The sequence below is a fragment of the Lindgomyces ingoldianus genome, assembly GCF_010093535.1.
Source record: "Lindgomyces ingoldianus strain ATCC 200398 unplaced genomic scaffold BDR25scaffold_19, whole genome shotgun sequence".
Taxonomy (NCBI): domain Eukaryota; kingdom Fungi; phylum Ascomycota; class Dothideomycetes; order Pleosporales; family Lindgomycetaceae; genus Lindgomyces; species Lindgomyces ingoldianus.
In genome coordinates, this window is record NW_022985180.1 from 1,077,324 (window position 1) to 1,092,465 (window position 15,142).

General features: G+C 49.4%; 6 protein-coding genes across 6 annotated transcripts; 5 read left to right on the forward strand and 1 right to left on the reverse strand.

Moving 5' to 3' along the window:
* Window positions 1-243: 243 nt before the first annotated feature.
* On the forward strand, window positions 244-549 carry BDR25DRAFT_227634 (uncharacterized protein; the record flags this gene model as incomplete). The annotated part of the gene is made up of 1 exon (XM_033685253.1): window positions 244-549. One exon carries the CDS (start codon window positions 244-246, stop codon window positions 547-549), a length of 306 nt encoding a protein of 101 aa, XP_033546754.1.
* Window positions 550-918: 369 nt separating this feature from the next.
* On the forward strand, window positions 919-2,290 carry BDR25DRAFT_40685 (uncharacterized protein). The gene has a single exon (XM_033698530.1). The coding sequence runs from the start codon at window positions 1,043-1,045 to the stop codon at window positions 2,048-2,050; it is 1,008 nt and encodes a 335-aa protein (XP_033546755.1). The 5' UTR covers window positions 919-1,042; the 3' UTR covers window positions 2,051-2,290.
* A 438-nt stretch (window positions 2,291-2,728) lies between these two features.
* Window positions 2,729-3,700, forward strand: BDR25DRAFT_315128 (uncharacterized protein; the record flags this gene model as incomplete). Its single annotated transcript, XM_033691499.1, has 2 exons — window positions 2,729-2,999; window positions 3,051-3,700. 2 exons carry the CDS (start codon window positions 2,729-2,731, stop codon window positions 3,698-3,700), a joined length of 921 nt encoding a protein of 306 aa, XP_033546756.1.
* Window positions 3,701-3,943: 243 nt separating this feature from the next.
* BDR25DRAFT_370563 (SET domain-containing protein) lies at window positions 3,944-5,068 on the forward strand (the record flags this gene model as incomplete). The annotated part of the gene is made up of 3 exons (XM_033697151.1): window positions 3,944-3,953; window positions 4,000-4,708; window positions 4,764-5,068. The coding sequence occupies 3 exons, from the start codon at window positions 3,944-3,946 to the stop codon at window positions 4,981-4,983; spliced, it is 939 nt and encodes a 312-aa protein (XP_033546757.1). The 3' UTR covers window positions 4,984-5,068.
* Window positions 5,069-7,053: 1,985 nt separating this feature from the next.
* On the reverse strand, window positions 7,054-10,189 carry BDR25DRAFT_304295 (uncharacterized protein). The gene has a single exon (XM_033690178.1). It carries the CDS (start codon window positions 10,082-10,084, stop codon window positions 7,136-7,138), a length of 2,949 nt encoding a protein of 982 aa, XP_033546758.1. The 5' UTR covers window positions 10,085-10,189; the 3' UTR covers window positions 7,054-7,135.
* Window positions 10,190-12,276: 2,087 nt separating this feature from the next.
* On the forward strand, window positions 12,277-14,584 carry BDR25DRAFT_334795 (glycoside hydrolase family 3 protein; the record flags this gene model as incomplete). Its single annotated transcript, XM_033692962.1, has 3 exons — window positions 12,277-13,503; window positions 13,565-14,123; window positions 14,175-14,584. The coding sequence occupies 3 exons, from the start codon at window positions 12,277-12,279 to the stop codon at window positions 14,582-14,584; spliced, it is 2,196 nt and encodes a 731-aa protein (XP_033546759.1).
* Between the last annotated feature and the right edge of the window lie 558 nt (window positions 14,585-15,142).

Sequence of the window (15,142 nt, forward strand, 5' to 3'; positions counted from 1 at the left end):
CTCGACCCTTCGCGTCTGACTCATATCGTACATGCGACCCGACCAATTGCTCCTGGTGAAGAAATCACCATCTCTTGTGCGAAAAGCGCCGTCCCTTGAATTCATCAAGTCTAACAAGTTATAGATACCTCACCCATTGAACCGACTGAACTACGCCAACGCCACCTGTGGGAAGGATTTCACTTCACCTGCTCGTGTCCTCGCTGTCTCGCAAAGGGCAAGTCCGACTCCAATCTTCAACAGATGAGAGACATGGAGAGTGCCCTGAACGATTGGTCCGTGACCTCAAGTGGGAGTCCGGAATTGGCCGAGAAAATGCTCCAGCTCTATCGAAAAGAAGGCTTGGAAGGATTCCTTGATATTCCCTACGGATTTGCTGCGCTGGCCTACAATGCTGTTGGCAATTCGAAGCAAGCTGTCAAGTACGCCAAGCTTGCGCAGGAAGTTATCATGATGAAAGATGGACCTTGGACTCCCAATATGCAGATCTGGAATAATTTACTCCAAGATCCGAGGAACCACTGGAGTTTCAAGCGGAGATCGAAGTGATCTGGTAGAAGAATCATCAGATAACCCAACTAAGCGGTTGCATGCAGACGCAGGCATGAAACCAACAAACTTGCCCCTCTTTCAAAGCACCAAGGAAGCTCTATCATCGGATGACATGATAACGACCGAATATCTGTTTCTCGCATATCTGTATGTACATGCGTTCTGCCGCGGGCCGATCTTATATTTTCCCGACCCTGGTCCTGGATCGTTCCGAGTTCTCCACCAGTATCCGTTTCAGCCATTTATACGGAATGCGAGGTGCTCGAGCCTATACGACTATTGTACTACAGTAATCTAATTATTGATTGGATTAGCGCTGAATGCCTACTTCCCCTTCTATTTAATTTCTGCGCAGGTCAACCCACCGTAGGACTGTGGTCCCTCGTACTCGCTGGAGCGATTCGTATTCTAAGAAATATAAAGAGGAGCCAAGAATCTTTCTTGGGCAACCATTGCACAATCCTGCAGTGTTTTTTTTTTCCTACAGTACATGCTCGTCACAATGTTTCTGCAATTTGTTGTAGGCTTGTCTGTGCTTGGCTGGTCGCTTGCCGCGCCGCCTCTGACTACGATCACTCCCTCTCCTCCATTACCGTCCATCTGTGGAGTCCTGAGCTACGAGCCAGCATGTCCGACGGGCTATGCATGTCAGCCTATTGCACGTTTCTGTACCCAGCTGGAACCGGACGAGCTCTGCGGTACATGTTCTCCTATCTCAACCACGACCACAGCAACATGTCCTTCGGGCTATACTCGAGATTACCGATATGGCTGCCGCCCAACTACCACAGCTACGTCGTCTAAATCAACGTTGACATGCCCTCCTGGATATACTGCAGATTATCGAGGATATTCGTATTGTCGAGCTACAGTTCCAGCAACCGCGCTTCCGGAAACACGAACGACTCCTTGTGCCCAGGGAATGACGCCCGACTACCGCGGATTCTGTCGTTCCACGACACCGACGCCGACCTCAACTATTCACACGTGCTCCCCAGGATGGACCACCGATTATCGCGGCTTGTGCAAGCCTACTCCAACTCCTACAGATGATTGCGTTTCGGGTTCGTATCAAGATTACCGCGGTATGTGTCGGTCGTTCACGCATACTTTCACTCCATCAGTGACACCGATCGAGAAACGCCAAGTGACTTGCTCTCCAGGTTGGACAACGAATTACCGTGGTTATTGCTTTCTAATTCCTTCCACTTCTGCACCGCCAACAACTCCCTCGAAGCAACCGGTAACGTGCGGACCAGGCTCAACCAGCAATTATCGTGGAGTGTGCTTCCCCATTCCCTCCCCTACAGCGACTATGGAAACGCAGGCAACCACTGAGGGACCGAGTTTGAAGTGCGACACGAGACATGATCCAGACTGTCCGGTTGGCATGCGTTGCGTCGCGGTTGAAAAGTGTCCTCCTTACTCGCCGTTTTGCGAGGGTGTCTGTGTGGGAAAGACCGGGGTGAATCCAGGAGGGCCTATGCAGACTGATTGAAAGCCACACGAACGACTAGTTGCAAGACTTGGGCTTAGGCCGTATCTTAGTTCAAGTGTGATTTGATGGAATTGTGTGAAGACGAAACATTGAGAACATGAAATGTCAAGCCTTTCCATTACTGTTCATCCTAAAGCTCTCAAGTCGACTTTTTGTCTTCATACCAACCTTTGTGAGCGCTATTCAGGATTTGGGATATCCCTAATGTGGTACTCCGTCCGCATTGCAAACTACCTAGGTGATGAAGTGGTGTGCATATGGGACTTGCCAAGGAAAATATATCACTGGAGGATTCCCATCATTAATTTTCTACCACACTCCGGTCACCGACATCTCTCCATATCACTATATGGTTAAATATTCACGCTGCCTTATATCCTCGACTCCTGCTGACTCTGGATCGAAGATGCGCAATCTCCGCTGATCTTCGATATCGTTTCCGACTTATCACCCTTGTTTGTCTCTAATTGCAAGTGAGCCATGTTGTATCTATCTTTGTTTTGGATCTTTTTTGGCTTGCTGTACAGCCGTGTTTCGAGAGCAACATGCTCACCCTCACTACTTCCCAATGCTACGACGGCGAATTCTAGATTCCCTAACCCATTCACTTTTATATCCGGGGACCCTGTCACATCGAAAAGCGATTGGGGATGTCGTCACGAGGAGCTGGTGGCTCTGATGGAGCAGTTCGAATTCGGAACAAAGCCACCAAAACCCTCCGTTGTCAATGCCTCGTTTGCAGACGGTAAGCTCACTATTAACATCGAGGAGGGGGCAAAGAGAGTTAGCTTCATGGTGAAGATCAATCTACCCACAAACTCTAGCGACGGACCATTCCCAGCTATCATCGCATACGGTGCGGCCAGCATTCCACTCAACAACACCGGCATCGCCACCATCATCTTCAACAACGATCAGCTTGGACAGCAATCAAACGGTCGAGGCGTAGGTAAATTCTACGATCTCTATGGCCCTAGCCATAACGCTGGCGTTCTTGTAGCTTGGGCCTGGGGTGTGTCGCGCGTCATCGATGCGCTTGAGTTCCTCGGTTCAGATGTCACCAAGATCGATGTCCAGCGACTCGGCGTAACAGGATGCTCTCGGAACGCCAAGGGTGCCCTCGTCGCTGGCGCCCTCGACTTCCGCATTGCTCTTACGATCCCCCAAGAAGCCGGCCAGGGAGGTTCGGGATGTTGGCGGCTCTACCGAACATGTAGAGGGCATTGCATCCCCGAGACCCAGCCTATCTACGTGGGTAATAATTGGTTTCGGAGAGACTTTCCGAGCAATATCGGCCTCGACTTCAACAGACTTCCCTTCGATCATCATGAGTTAATCGGCCTTGTTGCACCGCGTGGGCTGCTTATCATTGAAAATGACATCGACTGGCTCAATCCAGAATCCACGACGGTGTGTTCACGGGCGGGCAAAATGCTGTATGAGGCTTTGGGAGAGAGTTCATCGTTTGGGTTTAGTCTTGTGGGCTCTCATCCGCATTGCCAGTTTCCGGTAGCTCAGATGCCGGAGTTACAGGCTTTCTTGGATCGGTACATGTTCAGGAACGAGAGCGCAGATACGGAGGTCTTCAAGAGCGCTATTACTGTTTCTGTGGCTAACTATGTGGATTGGAAGTTGCCCATTTTGGAGTGAAGGTGCTTTTCGGCCTCTTTAGGGAAAGTAGGTTGTCTGGCGTGATGTCACTGACCCTAAATCGGTAAATAGAAGATATTAACGGTCCTTATCCTGCGTCTGATCCCCACTCCTTGCCTTCTCTTTTCGATTTCTAGATTGAACTCGTTGCACCCAACCTGACTGGAACTCCTTCACTTCGATTCGGAGGCCTTCGCCGATAACAGTTTCTTCCCGGAGATAAAAGGATCGTAGCACCTCGTAATGTCCCAAGGTACTACCAATTTCTTAACTATTCTGATAATTTGATAACTTCCTAGACGCTCGCCATCTCATCGAAATCCGACCAGCACCAGGCAAAGGCCTCGGCCTTTTCACCAAGGAAAGAATCCCCCAAGGAATCCGCGTACTTGCCGAATCTCCCATCATCTCAATTCTAAGCAACCGCAACCAATGCAGTTCAGTATTCCGTGCTTTCAAAAACCTCACGACCCTGCAGCAAACCGAGTTCCTAACACTCTGCTGCCGCACCCCCGAGTCCCTCAAACGTAAAGTCGAAACAGAGCTCAAGCGAGATTGGCAGCAAATTCCTGAGATTCACCGTGATATAATCTCTATCTGGTCCGCGAACACGTACGTGTATTACATGTATCTCCTTGCAAGCCGAATCAACCACTCTTGCCTCCCAAACTTGTATTACCGATTCAATGAGAACTTGGATATGGGCACTTTCCACGCTGTCCGGGATATCGAGAAAGACGAAGAGCTTACGATCTCGTACATTAATGCTACAAATCACATGAAGCACCAACGTCAAGATGACCTCGAGTCTTGGGGGATAGAATGCCAGTGTCTGGCGTGCGTGGATACCGATCGAAATAGGCGCGGCGAGGAAAATCGAGCGAAGTTGTATGACTTAGAGCAAGTACTTACTTCCGCGCCGTCGTATAAGGCTTGCTTGCAAGTGGCGGAGAAAATGGCCGTGATCCAGCGGGACGAGGGGTTGTGGACCAGAGATCTTGGGATCTGGTATGTTCACATGATCTCCTGCTTACTTGCATAGGATGGATCTAACATAGGATAGCTATCACACGGCAGCGTACTACAGTCTTAAACTTGGAAACCGGAAATCGGCTTTAAAATGGGCAGAGGAAGAGATGAAGTATAATATTATGTGCATGGGGGCTGATCATCCGGATTCTGAGGAAGTAATTCTGATAGTAGGTCGGTTAAGAGCATGGGCCGAGGGTTCTACGCCATTCCATCCTTCCATCATGGCGTGGTGTGATAAGTATGGATATTGAATGATACTCCTTCGGGTAACTTGAATGCTTTGCCTATTAACACTGGACATGCCAGGGTAAGGTTTGGACAGGAATTTGCATTCACCTAAAGCTCTCCCGGATTCTACCAAGAAGGGACAATAAAAGGGACAAACTTTGTCATGACCAAGCTCTGTTTGGGGTAGGTGCTGTCAACGCAACGTCCCTTTTGTAGGTCATGGCTTCTTTTGTGCATAATTTTCATTTGCTTGATCACGATTTGTCCGGACTAATGTACTTTGTCGCCTTCACCAGGTGTAATCTTCGAGGCATCAAACGTAAAACATATAATCAAGGAAGCAAAAAAAGGAATCACAAGGGCATGCAAGGTCAGGGGCAATGGGATATGAGATGTGAAATTTATTACGATGAGAACTCGCGCAAAGTTCCTGACATGACTTCCATCAACACAAGTCGCTCGGATCCAGTTCTTCATGTCTCCAGTTTCCGGTACAATACCCGGTAATATTTAGGCTTAGACGTGGCAAGAATCGTTCTGGAGTTGTGACTAAGAGTGGCTGGTCCCCCGAGGCAGACATCGCAATTGCCCCGTCTTGGCCTTTTGCAGGCCCCATGAACTTTACCGCCTTGCTGAATATGCCCCAGGTAACGAGATGAGAAACTGTTTAGCCTTATGGGTTCAATTCACTGCTTAGCTGAAGTTCTTTGAGAATGAGGTCTTAGATCTGCAAGGAAACTGATGAATCCAGAGTCAATCGAAGTAAAGCACTGCTTAGCTGAAGTTCTTTTGAGAATGAGGTCTTAGATCTGCAAGCAAACGTGATGAATTCGGAGTCAACCGAAGTAGAGCCAACAGGATGCGAACGCGGCCAGTCTTCCAAAATTTCCCGAAGTTTCGTCCGTAGCCACTGGTTCGGAAGAAGATCCGGAAGGCTAAGAAGGCTCCACAAAATTGTTTTGTCTAGCTAAAAGCCCGGGAGAGGCCACATGATACATACATCGCGTCAATCGGGCAATCCAAGAATCCTTCGATTTCTCCTATCGTTGAGAGCTCAACAGCCATCCCATCTCGAAAATATGCGCTGATAAATATTTGGGTTCTTGAAACTCCTCATTTTGGTCATCTCTTTCTTCAGTGGCTTTCCTATAGTTATAGGATATTTTATCTTGAGCGGATTAAACGGTAGAGATACCTAACGTTAACTGGGGTTCCGCACGATGTTCAGAAATAGACTACAGTGGGCCGCCAATGGAGACAGGATCCACATCGTGGCAATGGAGAATAAATTCTCTATCTGGCCATAGAGGATCTTTGGATCGAAGTATTCGGCGGCAGGCTTTATACAGCCGCGCCACACACATGTACTCATGAAATTCAACCAAGCCCTGTTCTGGCACATTGCAGAACCAGGTAGAAGGTATTTTAGACGAAACAGGGCTTGGAATATCACTTTGATGTAAACCTTCGGACAAAATCAACGATAATTATTCAGCCTCAAAGCTAAAAAACTGGTTCCTCGCAAGTGAGTTTATTAAACGTCACGAGCGACATATTGGCGTTATCAGAATTGCCGGAAACCCCGGCTCGAAGGTCACAAAAGTCTGGAGGACAACACCTGGATTGCTGCATTGGCCACTCCGACCAATTCTCCGCCACCCGATCTGTGGATGGTAAGGTCCGATGAAGTCACAATGCATGATGTAGTATCGGGCAGATACGCCATGTGCGTAGGTCGGTGGCACCCTGGGAAACGCGAGGGTCTGCTGCTGGCATGAAAGAGCAAATGTAAAGGAGGAACGGTCAAGCTGCTGCCTGGTTCGATGGGCGTGAGCCAAAAATTGCGCCGTTTTGCGCGTTTTTAAATGTGTTGAACGGTCCCTGTCAGTAACGCTGTGTCGAATCATATTATGAAATTCCATATTGGAGTAAGAATGGTCTTTATATTGTTCATAAATGTTGAAACTGTGTTCACGTCTTGAAGGTCAATTGAGACTGTTATCGCTAAGCTATAAGGTGACTGTACATCAGTGACATTCCGACAGCTGTGGTTTGGGGGAACTGTACGGAGAGGAAAAGAGCTAATTGCGTCCTCGGTTATTAATACTACCACCACTAGATACAAATTTCGTCAAAGCTATCCCGAGTAATTAGACACGCGAAATTCCCAATCCTTCAACCTTGCCACTTGATGCGCTTCTCACGGAACATACTGACCATACCAATGGGCAGCAGTCCCGGGTCTACTACATTCAAACCCCCAAATTTCTCCACCATCTCCGGTCCATACATCTGTGCAACCCACTTCCAGTAAGCCTCCATACTATCCCAGCTGAAAGTAATCCCCCTCAAGTTGTTCTGCCCATACAGCTGATGGATAGCTTGCTTCACCTGGACGCTGACATCGATACTCTGCTCAGTCGGGCGCCTGAGAAGTTCGCGATACACACCCGCTAAATCTGCATTGTATCCTGAACGATACCCCTCGCGGTATCGGATGTATTCCTCGAAGGAGAAAAACTCATCGGCATCATCAGTGGGCTTCCATTTGGCATCTTCGATGTTGTAGCGCAGATTTCGGATGTCGCCCTTATCGAAGGTTTTCTTGGCTTGCTGGTAGTCATCTCGTTCAGCCTCTTCGTACTCGTCCATAAGTCCGTAGGGGTCCTCGCGGACACCCTCGCGAATTTGGAGAAGACCAACGAAAGGAGACTTCAGATCGAGGCCACCGAGTTCCACCGGGAAAAAGAGGAAACCATCGGGGATGTCTTTGACACCAAAGCGTTCCTCAATTTGTTTTTTCAGAAAACTGACCACATTTCCCCCCTCGAAGATGTCTTCCTGAATGTGACGATGAGTAGCAAGCATCCGGTCCACATGGTCTCGCCCAAAACAATTCGCAGCCTTGCCAAAGTTTGAGCTGAAGAAAGTGGCGGCGTAGGTATTCCAGGCTTGGATCCAATCAATGACGCTCTTCGATTTGCCCTGAAGCTGCTTTCGGAGTTCCTGCACATGAGAATCGACCATTTTCTGATCAATCTCGAATCGGCCAGTGTACGGGTCGAGGTAAAGGAATCCCCACCTAATTTGACCCTTTGGAAGACGGTTATCAATAGGCCTGTAGGCACCGTCTCCGCTAACTCGTACCGTTCCGGTCTTGGACTCGCTAAGCTGGACACCCATGGCTTTCGTGAATTGAAGTGTTGCCGACCACGCTTTGGCGCACTTTTCATAATCGGGAGACCAGAACCAGAAGTCATCGTATAGCCGGTAGAGTAAGGCGCCATCGGTGCTATGGTTGACGGAGAATTCAAGACAAAACAGGAGGGCCTCGCCGAAGACGTCGCTGAGAGCGTGAGACCCCGGGGTGCCTCGACGTCGGAGGCGTGGGGCTGCCGACTCGTCATCGGTGAACTTCAATGGAGCCTGCAGAAACGTCTTGAAGAACTTTGTCCACTTTTCAGACACACCGAAGAACTTAAGGACCGACAGAATGCTGTCATGCGGGAGGAGTGGATTCCAGGACTCGAACACGGAGTGAAAGCAAGTTAGCTCGTTATGCAACTTTGTATTAATCACAATCTCCGTAGAAAGGAGATGAAGGAGATTTTGTTTCGCCTCAATTGGCTTTTTAGGCCCGCTCTGGTTATCCTCGCCATCAGACTCTGCCGCGAAAGCTATAGATTGTCGCCGCTGCTGAGGTTGAACCTGGGGTTGGGCCTGATAGTGCTGACGGGCTACTTGTTGCTGATGACCGGTAGAAATCGCCTGCTGCATCTGCTGCTGCTGTTGCTGCATCATTATAGCATTTTGCATCATTTGCATCTGCGGTACGGCCCTGGTCTGCTTTGCTCGCTTCCGTGGTGGACTTGAAAGATCTTCTGAGTCGACAATGAAATCACCAAACTCAGCCTCCTCCTCCCCTTGTTGCATCACAACGAGCTGCGAGTCGTGGTCAAGGAGCTGGTGCATGAAGTAAGTCCCCCCGTGCTTGCGCTGACGCTCGTTTTGTAGATTCGGATATATTGCCTGATTTCCAAGGTAGTACTCGCGTCGCTTGCGGTCGGCCTTTGGAATGGTTGCAGAATTGGGCTTCCAGGCACTTTTATCTTTATAGAAGGCTAGGAAAGTGGACTTGAAGAAGACGGACCATTTCACGCCAATATAGTGTAGGAAGATCGCCTGCAAAAGATCCTCGTGCATATGGACGCTGTATGATCCATTCAGCTTTCGGCGCTGTTCAAGCGGGACATGATCGCCCCAGGTCCAACGGGCTAGAGAAGCCATGCGCATATTGAGGACGTCGGCAATCTCCCCGAGGATAACTTCGTTGCTCAAAAAATCCTTGAGAACCTCGCGCTTCTCGTTGGTGAGAAGATCTGAGCTCTGGAGGCCTTGGATAACCCAGCGCAAGGTTTGAACGCTGAACTGAGCTGAACTTGCCATGGTACTCTCAAAGTCGTCGACCTTGTCCCGGAGAGATTTGATGGCCTTGGCAACGTCTTTCTTCCTCGTAATGAACAGGCTTTGGAGGTACTGCTCGAGTCTCTGAACATCGATAGCAGCGGGCTCGAACACGACTTTCTCCCACTCGTTTCGTGCCTCCATCTTCTTGGCGGTGGGAAGTTCTTCGAAGCTCTCGACCATTTCAATGTCGCCGTCGGCAGGTGCATTTTTCTCGGAGGAGAGCCATTCAGTGACGAGCTTGCCGTAAAGATCAGCGTACTGGAATTTGGAGGATTGAACGGCGAGATACTGGAGGATCGACTTTTCCCAGTCCTCGAGCACTTTGGGCGAGACGGAGGGATCGTAACGGGCCTGTTCAAGGAAACGGTCGAGGTTCTTGAGGTCGGTCTCTAACCGGGGGTTGGAGGTACCCCCTGATATGACGCGGCCTCGTTTTCCGTCCTTGTTCTTGAGCGCGGTAGTCTTGACTCCCAAGCAGGCTTTGGCCCCGTCAACGAGGAAAGAAAGACGGTCAAGGGGATCATCCTTGCTGCGAGCAACCTCAACCAGGGCAGAGTACTGCTCCTCAAACGTGACCCGCTGTTTGGCGAGCTCTTCCAACTTGGTGGTCGTGATAGACTGGAGAGTCTCAGAGAAGACGCTTCCGGAGGACGCCATGGTGGAATACTTCGATGAAGCTCGTGGATTGGAGATGGCAGTGAAGCAACCTAGTTAGGTTGTAGGAAGACTTGCTATGAAATTGGAGAAATTAGGATGTAATTGGACGGAAAGAGGAGTGCGGGTAAGAATACTCGACCGACGGGGACGCTTTATAGGAAAAAAGTGGCAGAGTGCAAAAATCAGGCAACGAGGGCGTGGCTTGGCAGAGGCCTCACTTTACGAAAGCCCGTCCCGCTGAGCGTCACCGAAGGACTCGTAAGATTAATTCTAGGACATCTCTACCGAGTGAGCATTTAGAGTTGCTGGTCAGTTAAAGGAGTGTCGTTGTAGTATTCTGGGATGTGCAAGAGAGATTCACCGGGCGTGCGGAGGTGTTTTTGGGCTGAGAGATAGAAGAAGAGAATCCCAGTAAAGGTGAGTATTCTAGGGTAATTCTCGTGATTAGTAGCAAGTACGAAAGGCAACGCTACGTTTATTTGATAAACCCCATGCCGCACTGGGAAGGCTGTCCATGAAATGACGAGGATGACTTTTAAATGACGAGTTATTCGAATAACGCGCGAAAGAGTCGTCGAAACCCTGAGATGGTTGATGCTGGATAACTCGAGAGTTGCGGTTCGAGGCGGGCACTGACACTAGCTGAGGCGCTAACGTGCCAGAGTGTCGCCACAATTTAGCGAATGCAAAAATCGACGGAATTGTTGGTGCTTTGCAAGACTTCTGTTTTCCCCAACTCCTTTTCTTTGATATCTCAGCACCGCAAATATATTTTCTTAATAAAACAATGCCTCTCGCTCTATAATATCTTCTCTATATAATATTAAACGTCTATATTCTATATTAAAGATAGTTGCTGCTGTGAAGAGTAGATTTGTAAAATTGTGCAAAAACGCTCCGGACTGTGCGCATCTTTAAGTGAGCCCTCTAAAACTGTCGCGGTTAACCGGGACACGCCTCGGAACCTCCCTGGAGTCCGGCCTCGGGCACATGACGTCCCGTCACGTGCCCATTATATCTATATCTTTTCTCGAACTCCTGAGTCTTCCCAAGGACTCGTCTACCAATGCTATCCTACACCCCTCTTCCGCGCTTCATACTTCTTGCATACAGTGCTCTCACAATCACTTTAGAAGAGTAGAATAATAACCCTCTTGTATGTTAGCGGCTACGAAATATAAATTAAAAATAGAGGTAGCAGAATTTTACATACCAGGGAGATGGCACAACAGTGCTCTTATAGATTTAAATTGCGTTGTTGTTATAGGAAATTAGAGGAGGAGTACAAATCTCGCCGAGCGCCAAGAATTCCGTCTTTTTTGCATACGCTAAATATATTTCCGAGCCCTGATTCCTGTACCGGTCTCCGCCACTAGCCCCTGGCTTTCACGCAACTTCTGCAGTTGCTATGGAAGGGTCCTTCGACTCACGATTGCCCGAAACCCCATGTGCAGTAGACCGATCGATTATCGGATCCCGACTCGTCTTTTCCTCTTGCCGGCAACTCGAACTGCGCCTGAATAGCTTGATCACGCGCGCTGGCGTATGGGAGAACGGCATGTTAACCCTGAGGAGAGAGATACATGGTGGGAGATTCTTCCATTCAGATTCCCCTAGTTAATGCCTTCGTTCTTGAAATACCCACTACTGACCAACAATACCCTCGCCGGCTGCCCGAAGTGATACAGCTCGCCAGACCAAACACGATTTGACGAGAACCTAATCCTGCGTGGAGATCGCAAGGGGGCGGTAGTTGAAATCTGGAAAAGGAAGTCGTAGTTCCCGTCATGGGCAACGGGTTTGGCTACGGATCATTGGAGTCGCCTGCAGGATTCGCATCCAATCGAAGGGTGTCACCATATTGACTAAGAGCATGATAGCCGTGTCGGCAAGTAGGAAGACAAAGCGTTCTGCTAAGAATCTGGGGTAACATAGGTTGAAGATCATCCACATGCCTTGTCCTTGGGACGGCGTATTAACCGAGCATTGATTAAAAACCCCACCACTCACGCCCTCACACCTCCGTCGTACTCATCATGTGCGCTCTCTTGGACCTACCGAGGTTTCCATATTGGCTTGCCTGGTAAATGAAGTATATCTTCTTTCTCCAGCTGTTCTTGGCTTTAGCGTAATAAAGATGTAGGGAGCCGCTTTTGTTTCCTTGTTTTGGCTGCTCCACACACACCTTCAAAATGCGCCCTCTGGTCCTCCCGTTGGGGCTCCTCGTCACCCTTGGCGCCTCTCAAGGGTTTAACGGAGATTGGGACCTGGCGTACACCAAGGCCACCGCTGCCCTTGCAAAACTGTCCCAGTCGGACAAGATTGGTCTCGTATCAGGCATTGGGTGGGGCAAAGGCAAATGTTCGGGCAATACAGGCTCTGCAAAATCCATCAACTACCCCTCGCTTTGCCTTCAGGATGGCCCCCTCGGTGTACGCTCTGCTGCTAGCATCACTGCTTTTCCTGCAGGAATTATGGCGGGTGCAACTTGGGATCGCGACCTAATCCGAGCACGAGGCCGGGGCCTCGGTGAAGAAACAAAAGCACTCGGCATTCACGTCATATTGGGCCCTGTAGCTGGTCCACTTGGCCAGTTCGCACAGGGTGGTCGGAATTGGGAAGGCTTCTCTAACGACCCTTACCTCGCCGGAGTAGCAACTGAGCAGACTATTGCAGGCATCCAAGAGGGAGGCGCCCAGGCTTGTGTGAAGCACTACATCCTGAACGAGCAAGAGAAGAATCGCGAGACAATGAACTCGGTTGTTAACGATCGAACGCTGCACGAGCTCTACTTATGGCCTTTTGCAGAAGCCGTTCGCGCTAATGTAGCCTCGGTCATGTGCTCATACAACAAATTTGATGGAAAGTGGGCATGCGAGAACAAGCGCGTCATGGATGAACTGTTGAAGAAAGAGCTTGGATTCCGGGGCTACATCCTCACTGATTGGGACGCCCAGCACTCCACTGTCGATTCTGCCAACACTGGACTCGATATGACCATGCCTGGGTCGGCGTCGGACGGTGGGAATGTATTCTGGGGGTCTAAACTTCAGTCTGCTGTATCAGGTGGACAGGTTTCTAGTAGCCGGCTTGATGACATGGTTACAAGGATTCTGGCATCATGGTATTTGACCAAGCAAGACTCGGGTTATCCAGCAACTGCCATTGACCGTCAAACGAAGAACGGGGGTCCAAACGTGCAAGGAAACCACTCTACTATTGCGCGTGCTGTTGCCCGGGACGGGATTGTGCTTTTAAAGAACACCGATGGCATCTTGCCTTTAAAGAAACTAAAGAGCATCGCCTTGGTCGGATCTGACGCTGTCCCGAATCCAAAAGGCATCAATTCATGTCAGGACATGGGATGTAATCAAGGTACTCTTACGATGGGGTGGGGTTCTGGTTCCGCAACGCTTCCTGTGAGTAAGATTGCGGTGTATTTCGGTGATTTCGTTATCTGTCAACACTAATATTAGATAGTATGTGAGCTCTCCTGCTGATGCAATCAGCGCAAGAGCAAAGAAAGATGGGGCCTCAGTTACCCTCTCCGCCTCTGACACCGCTAGCCAAGGCGCTTCGGCTGCGCAAAAGGCCGATGTTGCAATCGTCTTCATCACCGCTGATTCCGGAGAGGAGTATCTTACCGTTGAGGGCCATAACGGAGATCGTACCAATCTCAACGCATGGCATAATGGGGAAGACCTCGTGAAAGCGGTAGCAAATGTCAACAAGAATACAATTGTCGTCATTCACAGTGTTGGACCAATCCTAATGGAGGCGTTTGCCGATCTCGATAGCGTCAAGGCGATTGTCTGGGCGGGACTTCCAGGCCAGGAAGCTGGCAATGCATTAACTGATGTATTATATGGGGATGTGAGCCCCAATGGAAAACTTCCCTACTCAATCGCTAAGAAGGCGGGAGATTATGGGACGACGATCCAATCCACATCCGATAACTTTGGTGAAGGCTTGTATATTGATTATCGTGCGCTGGACAAGAAATCGATTGTCCCAAGGTATGAGTTCGGATATGGACTTTGTGAGTACAAATCGCTATGTTGACCTGAAAGCGGATACTGATCTTGCAAAGCTTATACTACATTCAACTATTCAAACCTCGTTATCACTGGATCCCCTACATCTGGGCCAGAAAGTGGTGCCACGATTCCGGGGGGCGCATCGTCTCTCTTCGAAGGCGTAGCTACTGTTACAGCTACGATTACAAACTCCGGCACGGTGACTGCCGCGGAGGTTGCGCAGCTATATGTTGGCCTCCCAGATTCAGCACCAGAAACCCCCGTCCGCCAATTACGTGGATTTCAGAAACTATCAATCAATGCAGGAGAAGGTAAGACTGTGAGCTTCTCATTGCGGAGAAAGGATCTAAGTTATTGGGATTCCACGTCAAAGAAATGGGTGCTTCCAAAAGGAACGTTTGCAATCGACGTTGCCGCTAGCTCGAGGGACTTACGGCTGAGTGGGAAGATCACGTCGTTGTAGAATTTATGAGCGTTCATGGTGCGACAATTTGATGGGTTGGAGTATCGTGTTCTTCGTTTGTCCATAATTATGCAAGTGGTGAACATGCCGGGATCTCATATTAAGCCAATTGCTAACAAAGACTACGTGTTCAACGCCTTCCCTCCAATCCAACCTTCGCTAGCGGGCTCATTCCGCCCTTCCCCGCTTTGGTCCGCTGACTCCACTCTAGGAGTAGCATCTAACATGCTCGGCGGAGTCATTGCGAGTGAACACACCCGCCTCGCAGACGTTAAAATAGGCTCATTTGTAAGCCCCAGACTGATCTAAGAGCGGAGTACGAGCGGGTGCAGGGTCTTTGCGAGGCTGATGCATGCCTAACCTGATGTTGCTGATTGGACTTGTCTCCTTTGAGGAAAAGCTGTCCTATCTTCCCACCCTTCGCGTCAAATCACCCTGCTTGGTCAACGATTTATCCTCTAACCGTCTAGGTAGCTTTCTCTAGCCTTAACAGCTATGAAATAGAACACGGAACATATAACGCCGACATATTCTTGCTACCTTTCGCCTCAATGTCTC